Below are 16,506 nucleotides of genomic sequence, written 5' to 3'. Positions count from 1 at the left end.
TTAACTATGAGGCTGCTGGAGGCAGCTGGGAATTTCATGACCAAGGACACTGGCTGTTAAAAGCAAGGCTCTATATCTTGGGTGTTGTATTTTTGTGGCAAAGAGTTACACAGGTTTTAAAGCAGAGCCACATTTGACCTCATTCCACCTCTCCTACCAAAAATTGGAATTGTTGTGGCAGCAGTTGCTCCAAAGGTTAAAAGACAGCCATCATGTATGTTAATCTTCACTGGCTAATGACTCAAACACAGCAGATAAACACCTCAACTTTTTAAAAAGGTATTTCTTTTTCAAGCAACATTTCGTTAAATAACTATGAATTACCAACCTTCCAACATGGGAAAAGACAATGAGATTTAACAGGAAATATCTGTTTTCATAAAAAGAAATTGAACTCATATTCTGCATTCAAAACACACGTTTTGACATAAGTTAATTTTCTTTAAATTTAAATACTCCTGGAAAAAAGCTTCATGTTTATACACATTGGGCTTTATTTTTTTTTTTTTTTTATAATTTGAGGTAAAAAGTATCCCCAATACAGATTTAAAACACAGCTGATGGCTGTCTCACCAGACATGAACTGCAGAGTGCACCTTCTGCTCTGGACAGAGTTGAGAATTTGTCAAGAAAAGGCCAAGATCTCTGAGCACTCAAGCTGCCAAGTGCTCTCAAATTAAATCAGTTTGAAGCGGTTTTCATTAAGATGGATTGAGTGTGGCATCGTGAGAAACACTCTATCAAATGTAGTGTTTTACTTAGTGATTAAGTATATACCAGTTGATGAAGCTGCCCAAATCCTTCGTAATCCCACCACTCCAATAAACATTTAATGAGTATATAAGTTCAAAAAGCCTAGTAGAGGATTTAAACCTTCAATCTTGTTTTTATTTACTCTTGGAACTCAATTTCTCACTTCAAGTGAAGAATGCTGGTGCCTGCAGCTCATCTGTTGCCCTGGTAAAATTAACTGCCCTCCATAGTATAAATTAGAAGACAAGACACACAGGTTGCAATTTCTCCAAAGCTTTTTTTTTTAATACTGATATATATTTTTAAAATTATTTTAGGAAATTAAATTGTAAAAATATGAAATAATGTGTCCCTCTCCTCAATTCTGAATTCTAGGAGCCAGTACTGAAAAAATTACTTTGTAAGAGGGAAAAGCAGTGAAAATAAATGGTATTTCCACATTCTCATACCTTTGCTTAAAATCAGAATGTTACAATAAAAATGATGCCATTCCAAAGGTGGGAGGGACAGCTTTCAAAATAAGGCAATATTCAGAAAAAAACCCAAGAATCCAAACAACATAAATAAAAATTAATACTCTCATATATATATATATATATGTTATATATGTGTGTGTGTGTGTGTATATATATATATATATATATATATATATATATGTATGTATGTATGTATATGTATGTATATGTATATGTATATGTATATGTATATGTATATGTATATGTATATGTATATATACACAATGGTTTCATTGTGATAATGACCTGGTCTGAAAAAATCACAATATATTAAAAATGTAAGGCAACATGCATTTCAAAAGTGGTATGTAAGTAGCACAAGAAGTATTTTGAACAACAAAAAACTAAGTAACTGCACTGCATTAATATCAGATTTATAGGTAGAAAACTGTTTATGAAAGTTCTTTATGAGCTTTTGTCCACTATTACAGTCAAATTCTGTCAACCATTTCTGATGACATGACACTAAATGAACTTCCCAACTCACACCCTCTCCTTGTTCAATTCACAGGATTTTTTTTCTCTGTGCAAAGACATGAAAATATTCACTAAACTTAGAGTACTAAGTATGTGCCAACTTCAGCTATATAGTGTGGATTTGTAACTCTCACACTTATCAGAACAGCCCCTAATGCAGAGACTCCTTCCAATATGAATAACTACTTTCTTCATTTTAAAATTAAACATCTATCAAGAAAACAAAAAGTAAATTTAAACAGCATGATTTTCTTGTTTGTGTTTCAGCTTTATCTGTGCTTAATTATGCAGGGTTTTGGGTTTCTCCTTGGTGAATCAAGTCACCAAAACTTAAATAAACTGTCCCCATTCTAATTTTATTAAAATACTGATTTTAAAACTGTGCATGGAATAACAGAAACTTGAGATGCCTGGTTGGATGTACAGAAAAACTAAACAACCAAACCTTAGTACTGGAACTTACTTGGCAGATAAAGGCTGTACAAAGGAGGAAAAAAAAGCACACTGTATTTGAGAGAGCTTCCAATTTAAATTTACAATTTCATTAGCCACTCTTCAAAGGAGTTACCAACATGCAACAGTGAACTTGTCAACCACAAGACTCACAGGCAGGGTTATCTGGTGCTAGGACACCATTATTCCAGGAAGAAAAGGGAGGAGGGGAGAAGAAAAAGAGTAGCTTTGACAACTAAAGAGCTTCAGTAAAAATACAGCCTGAATGATTAGAAAGCATCAGTTATTCACTGCAATTTCAGCAACCAAGGTAAGTCTTTTAGTCAGTCAACTGAATGAGTGCAACTCTTCTCAAACAATAAATGCAAAACAACTCCAAAATGTAGCTCAGCTTTTCAAAAATCAAGATGAAACCCTTAAGGTGATTTCCATTCCCCCACTATTTTAAATGAAGTAGTTTTAATACACACTTACATCTCTTGCTTTCCCATAGAAGGCTTCTTGAAAAGCAGCCTCTAATGATCCAATAAAATAAACAGGATGGCAGTCACCATATCTATTTGAGATAAAATTTCCAATTAATAAAAAAAGGACAAAATCAAGTCATTTCAATATTCTACTTTTTCATATATTCTGTAAATATAATGCATTGGCTAGACCTTTAGAAAGATGAGTATTACACTTCTAAAGGACAGAAAGAAAATATTTAGGACCCATTTGTTTTCTGGCATTGAAAAACTCAAAGTAATGAACTACTACCTTACCAACTTTATCACAAAAACATTCTGTTTACACATATAGATACTTAAAGTTCTACACAATTTTCTGTAAAATTTCTATAAAATTTTCAAATTATTTCCTGTCTTTATTATATTCTTAAAGGTTAGTTGAAGGCTATTCTTCCATTACACATTAATGCATCTCATAAAGGAATATTTCATCACTGGAGTGAAAACAGAAAATACATAAACTTTGCATTATTTTGCAGCTTCTACCTATTCAATGAAACAAGCAACTGTTTACCAGTTCATGATTTGGTAGTATAAAGTTTTTTAAAAATCCAGAATATCTCTGTTTTTTAAAAGTCAATATTTACCCAAACACTTTGCTATTGTGAAAACTCTTACAGGAACTATGTATTTCTTTTTCAATATTACTCAGTTTCGGCTTTTCTGTTCCTGCATATCATAATAAAATTATCATATATAACCAGTCTTTCTCATCCTTCTGGACCTGTACATAATTAAGTAATAGTACTACATAGTGGCAAAATAAATAGGAGAAGAATCCACCACTCCAGTTTGGGCTGGAGAATAACTTTATTTCAAAAGCAGTTCTAGCAGCATGGTTTAAATTTAAATAAATTAGATTAGGATGTCTAAATATGCTATAATCTCACAAGAAAACATGCAGACTTGGTTTATTCTTATTTTCATTATTTACTAACTTCAACTGAAGTTAGTTTGTAATAAGAATGGCACAGTTACCAGGCTAAGAGCTTACCTTGAAGAAAACTCTGCTGTAAATTGTAATAAGGCATCTCCTTCATTTTCAGCATTTTCTGGCACTTAAAAAATTGGGGAAAAAAAAATAGAAATGCAACTCTATGGAAACAGGTTGTAATATGCAAACACATCCACTTCACAGGTATTTCATGTTCCCAGCTTACTGAAGTGTTACCAAGAAACCACACAGACTTCATGACAGACTACTGACTATGAACTTTTCAAAAGACAAGAAATTTCCAGAGGGTCTCATGCATATATTCAGGTTTTCCAACAGTAAAATCCTCAGGTCCAGTGTAATGTGATATATCACTTGCTCAGAGTTAGCACTCTGGACTTACTTTAAGGCTTGAAAGGCTCCACCCTTCCTATTGAAAATGTTAAAAAGTTTTCCATATTATTACATATATTTGCTGTCAAAAAACTTCTAATGAAGTAACACTAATGCAAGCCTAAAGTAAATAAAAGAGTTTGCAAGAATTGAATGTAGGAGTTAACTGACTGCTCCTGCTCATAATTCAAGGGCAAATAATCACTTAGAAACTTGATCAGCATAATGAGTAAAACATTAATCAAAAATACAATCTGCAGAATTTTCAAAATAGGGAAGTGGAAATCTAGTTATCTACAGGTGCATTTGGATAGAGACCACAATTTCTCTGACTTTATTTGTTACTCATCAATTTTAAGTTCAATTATTCTTCAGTTGCAAGGTTAAAAATTTCCCTCCACAGAACAGTGCTTTTATTTTGCCAGTTATGTGTGCAGTATTTTTCTTTGGTACATCCATCAGACATGACATTCAAACAATTCTACCATTCCTATCAAAAAATACTTTCCAGTTTCTAATTCTGCAGACCCCTCCCACCTCTCTCCTTCACCTCTGCTGTACAGCCTCCAGTTAATTGTAACTCTTACTCATTGGCGATTTCCTCAAGGCAGATGAAGCTACTCCAAACATTTCTCCATCATCAACTCCAAACTCAGTAGCATCTTCAAAGTCATCTCCATCACTATCACTAAGCATATGAACATCAGTGCATTGCTGTATAAAAACAAAACCCAAAATCCACTCTAAGCTTCTACTTCAGACATTTTCAGTGAAATACAAAATATAAACACAGTGACAAATACACTGCATAATACACTGCAGTTTAATTTAGTATTTTATACAGCATTATCAAAGCTAATTTTTAACAGCAGTCTGGTCGACAGAAATATTAAGTGACAAAATGCATTATTAAAGAATCTCTGCATACACATGGTTGAGCAAATTTTGTCCGAAGTTAATGCTGTTTTTTCATCTAATGGTACCTGAGCTGGTATAAGAAAGCTGCATAAGAAAGAGGGAGAAAAGCCACACAATGGTGGCTTTCATATTGGTATTTGGAGTAACCATACAAAGGAGAAAAATCAAAATTTTAGTGCAAGGAGCTAAGGCCATCTCCCCCAGTCAGATGCTTTGCTGGGATTTGCTTGCTTTCTTTTTCCTCTTTTTCTTCAATGACTCCTTTGCCCAGTTCCTCACTTTGTCACAACTGCAGGAGCTGTACTTGGATTGTTGTAAGATGCAATTCTATTGACACACCACAACAGGAGGGATGGTGACCACTGCACCCTGAGGTGTCCCTGCCTGCTCCTAGAGCAGACTGGTACCACAAAGATGATGTCCTTACCTCCTCTGACTGCTCCCTTGTTTGCACAGGTGAAGATCTTCTTCCAACTGTGAGTCGATGGCAAGGAAAAGTCAGTCCCGACGCAGCTAAAGTCATCTACAAAGCAAGCAATGGTTCTTCATTAAAGCCACAGTCTCAATTAAAGGTTGGGGGGAGGGTTTAAGGTTGTTTAGAGGTTCAAATTAAAGACTGCATTATTTAAACACATATTAAGAAGCCTGAAAAACTAAAATTATTCCTTATGCTAAAATATTCAAGGAAACATCAGCTGAGTTTTACTGAGGTGTATGCACAGAGTATCAAACAAATTCCATGGAACTGCAAACTCCAAAGGGCCTTGAGTTGTTATTTTCTCCTGAAGCAGTATTGAAGTTTGAAATGTTACTGTACATGGCAACTTTTGCAGTGCTATGCATTGATGATGTAAATGTAGATTTTTTTTTTTTTTGCTAATCAAGAAGCAACTGTTAAAGATGCTAAGTACTGATACACGTAATTAAAAACAGTTAAATCACCTTGAAAAAAAATTGTACTTTAAAAGATCTGTTTATCAGCAGACATTGCAATAGACACAATCCCACTGGCAACTTAAAAATACATTTCAACTCCTTTTTGGTCATTTTGAATGTCAAGGGTGCACACCATGTTCCTCATATGAACAAAGACACACAACCCGAATTGCTGACACTGCAGTCAGCACAGTCCACAGGATGGTTGGTCAGTAGCCAGCGCCAACAGAAACAGCACTTCTGCCCTTTGCTGTATGCCTAAGTCTCAATTTTTAGATAAATTCTACTGTCATTTGAAAGACAAAATTATTATGATGCTTGCAAACACACAGCAATAATATTATATAATATAATATATATAATATATAATATCAAAAGCTGGTCCTATATTGCATTCAAAAATACACTCATACTAATGCCTAAAAATGAGAACTGCCCATTCTGTGACCAGAACCATCTGTGCCAGCCCTGCATTTAAAACTTCTGCCCAGCCTCCTGCCTCTTCTGGAGAGCACATCAGCCCAGGAGAAGCAAGCTTGATGCCCACAAATAGCAATTTCAGAGGCACCTAAGACCTATCTGGACTGATTTTACAGTGCAAGTAGCTCTTAAAAGAAGATAATTGATTGGTTTTGGCAGTGACAAAGTATTTAACGCTATGCAATTTTCAGTGATGTGGAGAAGGGTAGTCCTGGCTAAATGTTTAAAATATCTTTTGTAATGGCTCCATCAGATGAAACACAGAGAGGACAGAGAAACACCTAAATCCTGTAAAACTTGTTAGTATTTTTGCAGGGCACAGAACAAAATATTTACATTATACATTTCAGAAATACAGCACTCTCCTAATTGGAATAGTAAAACATTACGGTAAAATACATTTCAATCATTCTCAACAAAAATCCAAGAATAAATCATAAGCCTTAAATTTCATTTCCTGCAATGAGCACTGAAAATACCCCATTTATTTTTTATACATAATTCAGAGCGACTTTCTCACTTGTCTGCTAGAACTCCCAGAGATTTAATTTGCTGCAGGTTGAAGCAGGCTGATTAAGCAGGCTGGTTACCAAATGAATGTTAACCTGTCTGAACTAGCCTACTGTCACATTCTCACAGCAAGGTTAAACACAAGTTTAGCTGTGTAAAAAGCCCAGCAATCGCCTTAAAGGAAGTGAATTTTAATACTCTGGAGTAAATGAAATATTAAAGACGACACCCAGCTCTAGACCAATTAGCTTTGAAACTCCTGTGACAAGAGCATAAGAACTGCATTCTCTGCCATAATCCACCATTTCAATTATTATTTTTATAAGCTTTTAATAATAAACAAAACCCAACTGTTATAAAACCTGAAACTTTGCCCTGTAGTTATCACACCATATGAAATGCTGGTAAAACACACAAACACCCACATGAACCACACACAGACCACAGTTCCCTCTCTCACAGCATCAAATCCCCTGACAGATGCCTGGAAAGGCTCCCAGTATCCTTTACATGCACATTAAAGACAGAGTGGTAAGATCAAGCAGGCAGTTATTGTGCTGCTTCATCACTTGGCCCAATTGCAGGGTGTTGCAATTCCAATTTGCAACCCTATATTATAGTGTCAAAGCGTCTCTCAAACACCAGCTAACAGCAGAAGGGGTTCCACATCAGAGCCTGTTTCATCCTACTCTCCACACAGTTGCTGGAATGTTGGGGGTTTGTGCACATTGGTGTGAGAAATCACCCTCCCCTTGCCTTTTTTTTTTTTCCTTTCTAAGAAGTTTTTTTTTTGTTGTTGTTGTTTTTGTTTTTTTTGCAAAAGAATCAGCAGTTCTGCCTTCATTCCAGAATAAACACCAGGCATCAACATTCTTCTAGAATAAAGCTATCTTCATTCAAAGATAGAGAATTCTCCTGCAAAGAAAGACTCTTGCATCACAAAAGCTCAAGCTTTAATTTGGAAATCATAAAAACAGCAAGACTAAGCAAAACATTGTTTTCCAGGCAGCTCAACAAACCCTTTCCCAGTACTGTGAAATGCAGGGTACTGATGGGAGCACCACTGAAATGTCTCAGTGGCAAGAACTGAAGATCTCACACTGGTCTAGGAGAGGTTTTTCTTCCTGAACATTGTATCTGCCCCCTCCAAAACAGGGATGCAGAAAATTATCATTGCAATAAATTATCATTGTTCCAGCTACCTTCCCATGGGAATGGACAAAAGCTTCATACCAACCCCACAACTGAACCAACCCCAAAAGCTGGTTTGTAGCCAGAGCACCTGATTGCCAATATTCTCTAGCTTATGAGCCCATCTGGCTGTGAAAAAACCTCAAAAGTCAGTCACTTTTCTGAATTTTTCTTTTTTGCATGAAAGTCACCACTATGTGGGTACCAGAGCTTGAATGGGATGGCTTCCACATGCACAAGAAAAAACACTGAAAATGCATTTGCAGGACTCGTGCATGAACAACACAAGCTAGGTATAAGTTATAAAAGAAATAATACAAAAGCAGAACAAAAAAAAAGTTTTTTTTTTTTAGGCAGGGAACCTATGCTTGTGCAAATCAAACTGTCTTAGAACTGAAAGGTACATGATGTAGAAAGGGAAACAAAATCAGAAATAAGGAAAATTGCTTGCAAAAAGTAACTCCAGAGCCAGATCATTTGTCCAACACTGTGTAGACATTGCTTGTGCTTATTTAAAGTAATCTCCTATTTGGCTTCCTATAGCTTTTAAGAAGGAAAATAACATTCAGTATTTCAAACATTTCAGGGAGAGTGGCAGCAGGAGAGTCCCCTTTCAGGAAACAGCAGAGATACTACATGGATTCAATAGCTCTGAGATTCAAAAAGGTAAAGGTACAAGCTGGACTATAAGTGCACAAAAGGTTACTTGAAATAGATTTTATCTACTATGAGAAAGATCACTACAAAATCTTACAGTTTAGAGAGGAAAGAAATAGTCTGGTGCTCACTTGTGCTTTCCAACTCTAAGACACTAATACTATTTGTAAATGCTCAGTGTGAGATGATTTGTTTTTCAATTGCCAGAATTAGCAATGGAGGGATAAAGTTAAGCAACATCTTTTCTGATCCAAACATGCAGGATTCTTTGTCAACCTTCCAGATTAACCCAGAAATATCTGCCAAATCTGGAGTGAGACCAGATGCTTTAAACAATAAATTATTCTTCATGTTATATTACTTTTATGTAGAAGCTTCTATAAATATAATTCAGAACTATCTAAACCCACTATTTTTTCCCAAATATTTCATGATACAAATATGTCTGCAGGAGAGAAAGAAATCATTGAGAGCATGTAATTCCAGGGTGCTGCCATCTCATGCTCAGAATAATATGAAAAATTGTAAGTCCATAATCTCAAAACCTTGTATCTTCTAGAAAGAGTTTGTTGGCACAACTTAATTCCCACTCTTGCAGACTTCTGACACTACAAATGAAGGAACAAACTCAGTCTCTTGCACCAGTCCACAGATATTTAATCAAGATGCTGAAGATGTGAGAAAGATAAACAGTAGAAGGAACATGAAGGAGTGATACCAGCAGAGAACTCCAGCTGCAGAACTCACTCCTCTGAGAAATGCTGATACAAAAATTATAAGCTCAGTGGACTGCATCAGGAAAGGAGTAATTGGATATGACAAATTGGCCTTCCTCATGTTCAGCCACACACTGATGGAGAAAAACAGCATCTCAAAAGAGATTTGAATGGCAACCATACCTAATGAGGAAAGTGAAGGAAGCTGTAAGAGCTTTCTAATGCCTCACAGAAAATAGCTGGGACACCCAAAGTGTCCAGCTTAAGGCAATAATCTATAAAGAACTGGACATTCTTCCTCATCCTCAATTATTGAGAGCTTGTGCTGTTCACAGGATACTTGCCATCAAGAGATCCCATCCCTGCAAAGGGATACAGCTTTTTGTAAACAAGAACTATTCAGAACAAGCAAGTATAATGTTCAAGGAAGGTAGGAATATTGGTTTATTTTGTGCTCTTTGTTCAGCTTTTGATTGTTACAAGAGCAATGAGGGTTTTGAGGGTTTGGAGTGTGTGGGCACTCTGATTTGCTTTAATGTACATTTATGCATCTATCTGAACATACAGACACTTGCCTGTTCATCAGGGCAAGTTATTAAATGGAACCTTCAGCTATAATAGCCAGTACTTGTCAATTTTAAAGAAAACAGCTTTTGGCTGTTTAAAAGACCACTGAAAAGGAGAAATTGTTTCAGTCACTGTAACATGGTAATTTTATTTTCAAATTACTCAAATTCTTTCCAACTCACTGGAGAGGTATTTTTCCATGACAAAATATTTTCTAATACCATTTTTTGGCATAAAGTAGAGATTCTTGATAATTTGTTCTCAGAAATTCAAAGGTCAAACTGTATATCTCACAAAGCATCAGACAGAAATTCAGAGACTACTTGATCCATGCACAAAGGAGAAGATTCTATACATGATGCCAGATTTCACTCGCACACACACAGCAAGGGAAGCAACAGGCATTACCTGACAATGGCATGCCAAAACCAAAACCTTGCCATGGACAAACCTTCTGGATTTTTAATATAAAAAGATCCTAAAAAGAAATGTAATTTCTGTATAACATCACTGATATGAATCAGTCAAATTATTCAAGTAGCTAAACTTCTAATACAGAATCATGTTTGGCTGTATACAATCTGCTTCAATAGGAAACTAAACAGAGGAACTCTCACAGCATGATTTTCTATTGAGGTAAGGGGAAAAAAATCCATTTTCTGCTTTTAATACTCAGAGATAAACTAAGCAAACAAGATTCTGGTGTACAAAATAAAAAGCATGTTTTCCGATACTTGACTCTCCCCCATAAATCTCCCATAAAAAGGGCTCTTTCTAAAGGTTGCTTAGCAGGCTGCACTACACACATAGGGGTTTGTAATACACATACATCACACAAAAAAATCTCAATCAAAACCAAATGCAGTGTTGCCCACAGACTGAAACCTAATCCTGGTTCAAATACTCCATGTGACAGCCCTTTCACAGTGCCCAAAATGTGAGTTGCTTGCTTTTTCCATTTACTAGTTTACTCACTGATACACGGCTTAAGAATAGAGAAATAAACATGACCAAGTACATTTTATAATACTCAATTATTCCAAATAACTTCAGAGAGGTGCCCATAGCAAAATACTCAGTGACTGGCAGGTGTCTCCTCTGTGAAAATTTCACTCCCACAATCTGATCCTTTTTCTCTTTGGATTAATTACCATGATGTTTTTTTCCCTCTCATCAGATAAGAGAAGGGATAAGGACAGAGGTCTGAGCAAGGAGCATTATCAAGCATTTCAATTTTCATATTAAATTTACTATTCTGTGACCTTTTATTATAGCACAAACTATTTCCTGAGTATGATAAATGCCAATTTATCAGATGGATGGATGGATTTTCTTGAAGATAGAGGGAAAAAAGTTGCATTTTGAACACAATCATATGAAGTTTGAGAAGAAACAAAAACTTTGAGAAGGAAGAAAAACTCTAGAAGGAACATTTCTGTTCTTGTTTTTCTATCAAATTTTCTATATCCATGGTACTACTAGATGAACTTGGATACAAGGTACTTTAGGGATCAAATGCTTTGATTGCCTAAGTGCACTGACAGTAGATAATGTAATAAGACAAAACAAATGATAAACCAATCTAGTTGGAACACCTAGAAAATAAGTTATTCTTCTTGCTGTTTACCATTGGAGCTAGATTGGCCAGGCTGCCCCACAGCTGAGGCTCACTCATATTTCCATTTTCCTTTTGAAACCTATTCTTTCCAAGAATAGGAATTGAGGAAGTAAGGAAAAGCAAGGAATATTTGTATGGTGGACAGGATATAGTAATTATAAGAAAAATCCAAGTGTACAAGGCAAGGGTGAGAGGTAGAGCAAGTGAGTGAAGTTTTGTTTTTGCACTTGAAATACAAGAGCAGAAGTTTTTCATTAAACAAACAGTTGAATAAAATTGCAATTTTTAAGTGCATTCAGCATAGTCCTTGCATGTGAGTATTGAAGCAGGGAAAATAAGAGTATGGGAACTCTGGACATTTTCTGCAGTTCTCCAGAGATTATCAGATGGCTCCACACTCTTTCCTGGCTGGAGATCCAGAGAAACCAATCCATGCAAGGAGATAGTGAACTCCCATCCATGAGGACGCTCCAAGTCTCAGCATTTCAAGAAAAATGACACTATGACTTGAGAGAGTTTTCATATGAGCTTGTTCTTGCCATGGCTGCAGCTCCTGGTGTTTAACCAAGCATTATTAACAGTGCATGGGCAGCCTGTTATGCTCAAACAAACCCTCACTGAATTCCTCAGGAACAAACAGGTGGTCAATACTTCCAAACCCATCACTTGTCACTGTATATGTTCAATAAATAACTTATCTTCTTTTCAATGTATAATCTCACAAAGGCAAAGTGATACATGATTTAAGAATTCCTGCATGCTCATGTTTAAAAGTTATGTTTAAAGCTCCAAGAGATTCAAGATTTTCTGTGAATTAATGTTTATCCTTTGGCTTGTTTTTTCTCAAAAGTAAGCCAGTATTTTTCCAATAGTAACAGACTGCATAACTACTTCTATCCATACTGAAATACATAGTATACATAAAACAAGTGTTATCACACTAACAAAGAGCAAATTAAGGTACATTACAATTCAAAAAGCAAATCTATTAAATACATTCTTTTAGTTGACTGAAACAAGGGCTTTTTTGTACTATGCAATTAATTGACTCAGAAAGATTTACTACCCAGAGCTGAAGGGCTCTCTTCAGTCTGTACTGCTCAGCTAGACATTGTTATCCAAGTTCAGTACATAATATTAAAAAAAAGAAATCAAACACCCAAAGCTCATCTACTGCCATGTAAGCCCTTATCCCTCCTTAAATAACAATAAAAAGTGGATGTAATTCCACATTAGTCACTTTGTCTTTTGACATCAAATAGCATTAGCTGGGAAAAACAGTCAAGTATGCTTGAGGGTTGTTTATTTTATTAAACTATTGCACAAATATGAAAATGAACAGAAGAGTTTAAAAAATTTGACAGCCCTTGAAATTAACTTCCTCTGGAAAATAACTTCATTTTCACTATGCATCTCCAATAAAAAGAAAAAAAATCTTGACAGGTATTCAACGTTTCATTTTAAACACTAACTGGATGAAAAAACCATCTCTAGCGTGGAGTGTGTTCAGGTTATAAATCAGTAATGCTTATTTTAACTCCTCACAAAGTGTTGTTGAGATAATTACTGCTGACAGCTTTAGTCAAGGTTCATTTCACTTTTTCTACTATTTTTCCCCTGTTAGAAGTTCCGCAGGGCCCATGGGAAGATCCACCCCTCACACCTGTTGGGCTTCTTCATGTTACTGAGGCCAGTTTGGACACGTCACTTCACATTAGCATCGTGCCAGAGCGCTGTGACAATTACTTATCGCAGGTTTAACTCGGAAAAAAGTTTCGAATCCAGCCACAAGAACAGTGTCAGAGTACGTAATTTAAACCTGTCAACACAGGTTGGAGGAAATTCATTCCAAGGATTTCAGTCGTGTTCCCATGGTAGATCTCTGAACTATAATGAAGCTTAAAATCACAAAGGAATGCTATAGAGTTAAAACACGGAACCCAAAAGTTTAAAGAGCTCTGAACTGAAGGGAAAAAAAGCCCCTGAACTATTACTCATGTTTTAAAATTTGATAAATTCTTTAGATTAGGATTAAGAGAAAGCTGTGTTAATTTGCCAGAATTCTAAAAGGCTGTTGCATATGTATCTTATTTTGCTGCAGTGTAAAAGCACAATGCTGGCAGATCTTTACATGTGCTGAAGGCAGAAGTATGGTGAGGCAGCTCTGGAATCATCCTGAGGATGGTGTGGGAGGCTGAAGAAGACCCAAGGCACAGGGAGGAGGCCACTTGTGTCCTTCAGACACCAGGGGAGGGATGCTGGCACTGCAGCTACAACCATCCTAAAGGCAGCTCCACAAAACACAAGGAGATTCTTGTGAGCTTGAGAAAAAGTGGTGCCTGGTGCTCTGGGAACACCCAGCCCTGGTGTGCTGGTTGAACACACATGCCAATTTTTGCTACGGGCCCTGTTAATCACCAGCCGTGTTACTGTGCATCTACCCCTCTCGTTTGCTGGCTGAATGAAAATTATCCCAGGTTTTGATTATTTCTCATTTGACTGAGCCTAGTTAGGCAAATTAGGAATTAAAGCAGAAGGACAGCTACTGTAGTACTTAATGTTGCTTCAAACCACAAATATATTTAAAGGAAACACGAAGAAAATAATTTTTCCTCGTACAACGGATTCTGCTAAAAAAGAAATATACTTGAGAGACTGAAATAAATACCCATGATCACTTACAGAGCTCATTCTTCTTGTTAGACAAAAACTGTAAATATTAAAGAGGATGAAAAATCTGCCAAGCCATTTGCAGCTATTTGAAACACAGGGTAACAGAATTAAATAAACGCTGAAAGACCTGGAACACAGTTAAGTATAGACCATGAGGCTAATTGTGGATCTTGAGTTAATTACTTTCCACTGATACGTTTTCTCAATGGTCTTTTACATGAGTTTTTTCTTTCCTCAGTCTGAACCCCAAGGCAATTCAGCGTGCTAGCCTCCAAACTCTGGGTGATTCATTGTGTACTTCTGCCTTAGGATTTTTAGTTCATGCAGAGAAAGCCAGGCTTTCACATCAAGTTGATGTTAATGTGCACTGACAAAGCAACAGTAAAGGAGCTTCATGTTTGTCACAACGTGCACTCTTTAATTTAGTAATTGCTTTATACTGATATGCAAATAATGACACATTTCCCAAATTTCCAGTTCCTCAGCAATGCTTTCGCTAATTACTCAGTGGTTAAAACTTGGGCATGTAAATTGGTCCAGTGAGTTTATTAATCAGTACACCTGTGTGAACTGATCTATAAAACACACATGCCTGGGAACAGGTCATAACTCACTGTACATTCCTGAAGGGCTCTGGAATTGAAAAAAAACAATTCTCTAACTAAACCAAGATAAATTACAACTAACAGAGTGTTATTCACAGATAAACTGGGATTCCCAACCTTTCCCAAGCTAAAGAGACACTGTCTTTGGATGACAACAAATACCAGGAGTCAAAGCATCCATCGAGAGAGGGATCAAGGTAAAGAAAAGAAAAGGTCAATAAAAAAAAAGGACAAGAGTCCCTCTAGGCCCTGAAAACATGAGAAAGGGGCAGTGTCCACTCATCCATCAGCTCTCTGTGAAGGACCAGATGCTTTGAAGTCTGTTTTGTGGTACTGTGTACTCTTACTTTTGATACTCTAACATGAAAAATTCAGCTGCACTTAAAACATGGATTCAGACTCATAAATGCAAAAAGACTCAAAAGAGTTTTAACCCATCTTGCTGAATTTCCTTTCCTCAAAATTGTCCTGTTCCATTTGCTTGCTTTTATGTTTCAACAGAGTCTGTTAAATTTCTGGTATTTTCTTTATGTAATTGCCATAGAATATAGACAATTGTTTTTACTGAGTCTGATCTCTAACTACTTATTTTTCACTATTCAGAAGAGACACAAAACCATTAACAGGGTTTTAAGCTCAGGAACAAATAAAATAATAAACAGTATAAACTAACAAAAATCCATCCACATCACATATTGCCCACAGATATTCACAGCTACACCTTGGGAACTGCTTTGCATTCACAAAGAGTATCAGCCAAATACTTGGCACGTTTCTGGTCTACGGTGGGATGCCATTTACTTCACAACATTGTACAATGCTTTGGATGGCAGAGAAGTGCCTGGATTTGTTTCCAGCACTATATAATTCCTTGGCACAGTTCAAGCAGTTGTGCTAGCAGAGCTGCTTCCAAAAAAAAATGCTTCAAACACTGATGGGATTTTTATGCTGCCTCTTCTTCACAGATATAATTTTCTGAGGAATTGGATTTTTGAAATGTTAGCTCTTGAAAACACAGTGCTACTGACTTCTAAAAATGAGCTTCTAAAAAGGCTGATTGTTTCCTATTTTCTGTTTCTCTTACCTGGAATGTGTATCTTCTAGTGAAGTTCTGCTCTGCTTATAATAGTGGAGCTTCATTACAAAGAAACAAGCACCACTGTGATAATCCTCCAGGAATAATGCAATTACCACTTATCAAACAGGTGTCTGCTGTATTCCAAGGAGATTATCACTTCCTATTCTGCTCTCAGAGAACACAGAATAAAAGAGAAGCTGCTACTATTAAATGACTAAGGGGAAAAGGAGTCTTTGATAACAGCTCCTGCCAGCATCTCTCAGCAGGGCATGAAGCAAACGTAGTTCTTCTATAACAACTTGGCACTGAAATGAGTATTTTGGTTTCTGTAAAATGAGTTAAAGCACCTAAATAAGACCACTCCAGTTAACTCAGTCTGAAGCATCTCTCTATGTTTCTTCATGGAATATTCCAAGAATCTCACCACCTCTGGCTTTATGCCAAACCATGCCCCTTGTGAGTAGTCCTGAAGAGGAACTCTGCCTGCTCCAGCAAAAAAGGGCTGCAGAGCTGCTCCATGAAA

At 36.4% G+C, this 16,506-nt stretch overlaps 1 protein-coding gene across 1 annotated transcript in view; it reads right to left on the bottom strand.

Moving 5' to 3' along the window:
- The window catches only part of FAF1 (Fas associated factor 1), a 152,522-nt gene that overhangs the window by 46,142 nt on the left and 89,874 nt on the right, over nucleotides 1–16,506 (bottom strand). Inside the window, exons 9-12 of the mRNA XM_059853849.1 lie at nucleotides 5,380–5,475; nucleotides 4,622–4,748; nucleotides 3,702–3,765; nucleotides 2,673–2,754 (exon numbers count right to left, since the gene is read on the bottom strand). Of these exons, the coding sequence (XP_059709832.1) occupies nucleotides 2,673–2,754; nucleotides 3,702–3,765; nucleotides 4,622–4,748; nucleotides 5,380–5,475 (369 nt within the window). The remainder of the gene's footprint in view (nucleotides 1–2,672; nucleotides 2,755–3,701; nucleotides 3,766–4,621; nucleotides 4,749–5,379; nucleotides 5,476–16,506) is intronic.

This window comes from Haemorhous mexicanus, chromosome 9 (assembly GCF_027477595.1).
Source record: "Haemorhous mexicanus isolate bHaeMex1 chromosome 9, bHaeMex1.pri, whole genome shotgun sequence".
Taxonomy (NCBI): domain Eukaryota; kingdom Metazoa; phylum Chordata; class Aves; order Passeriformes; family Fringillidae; genus Haemorhous; species Haemorhous mexicanus.
This window is presented reverse-complemented; position numbering and strand designations above follow the sequence as displayed.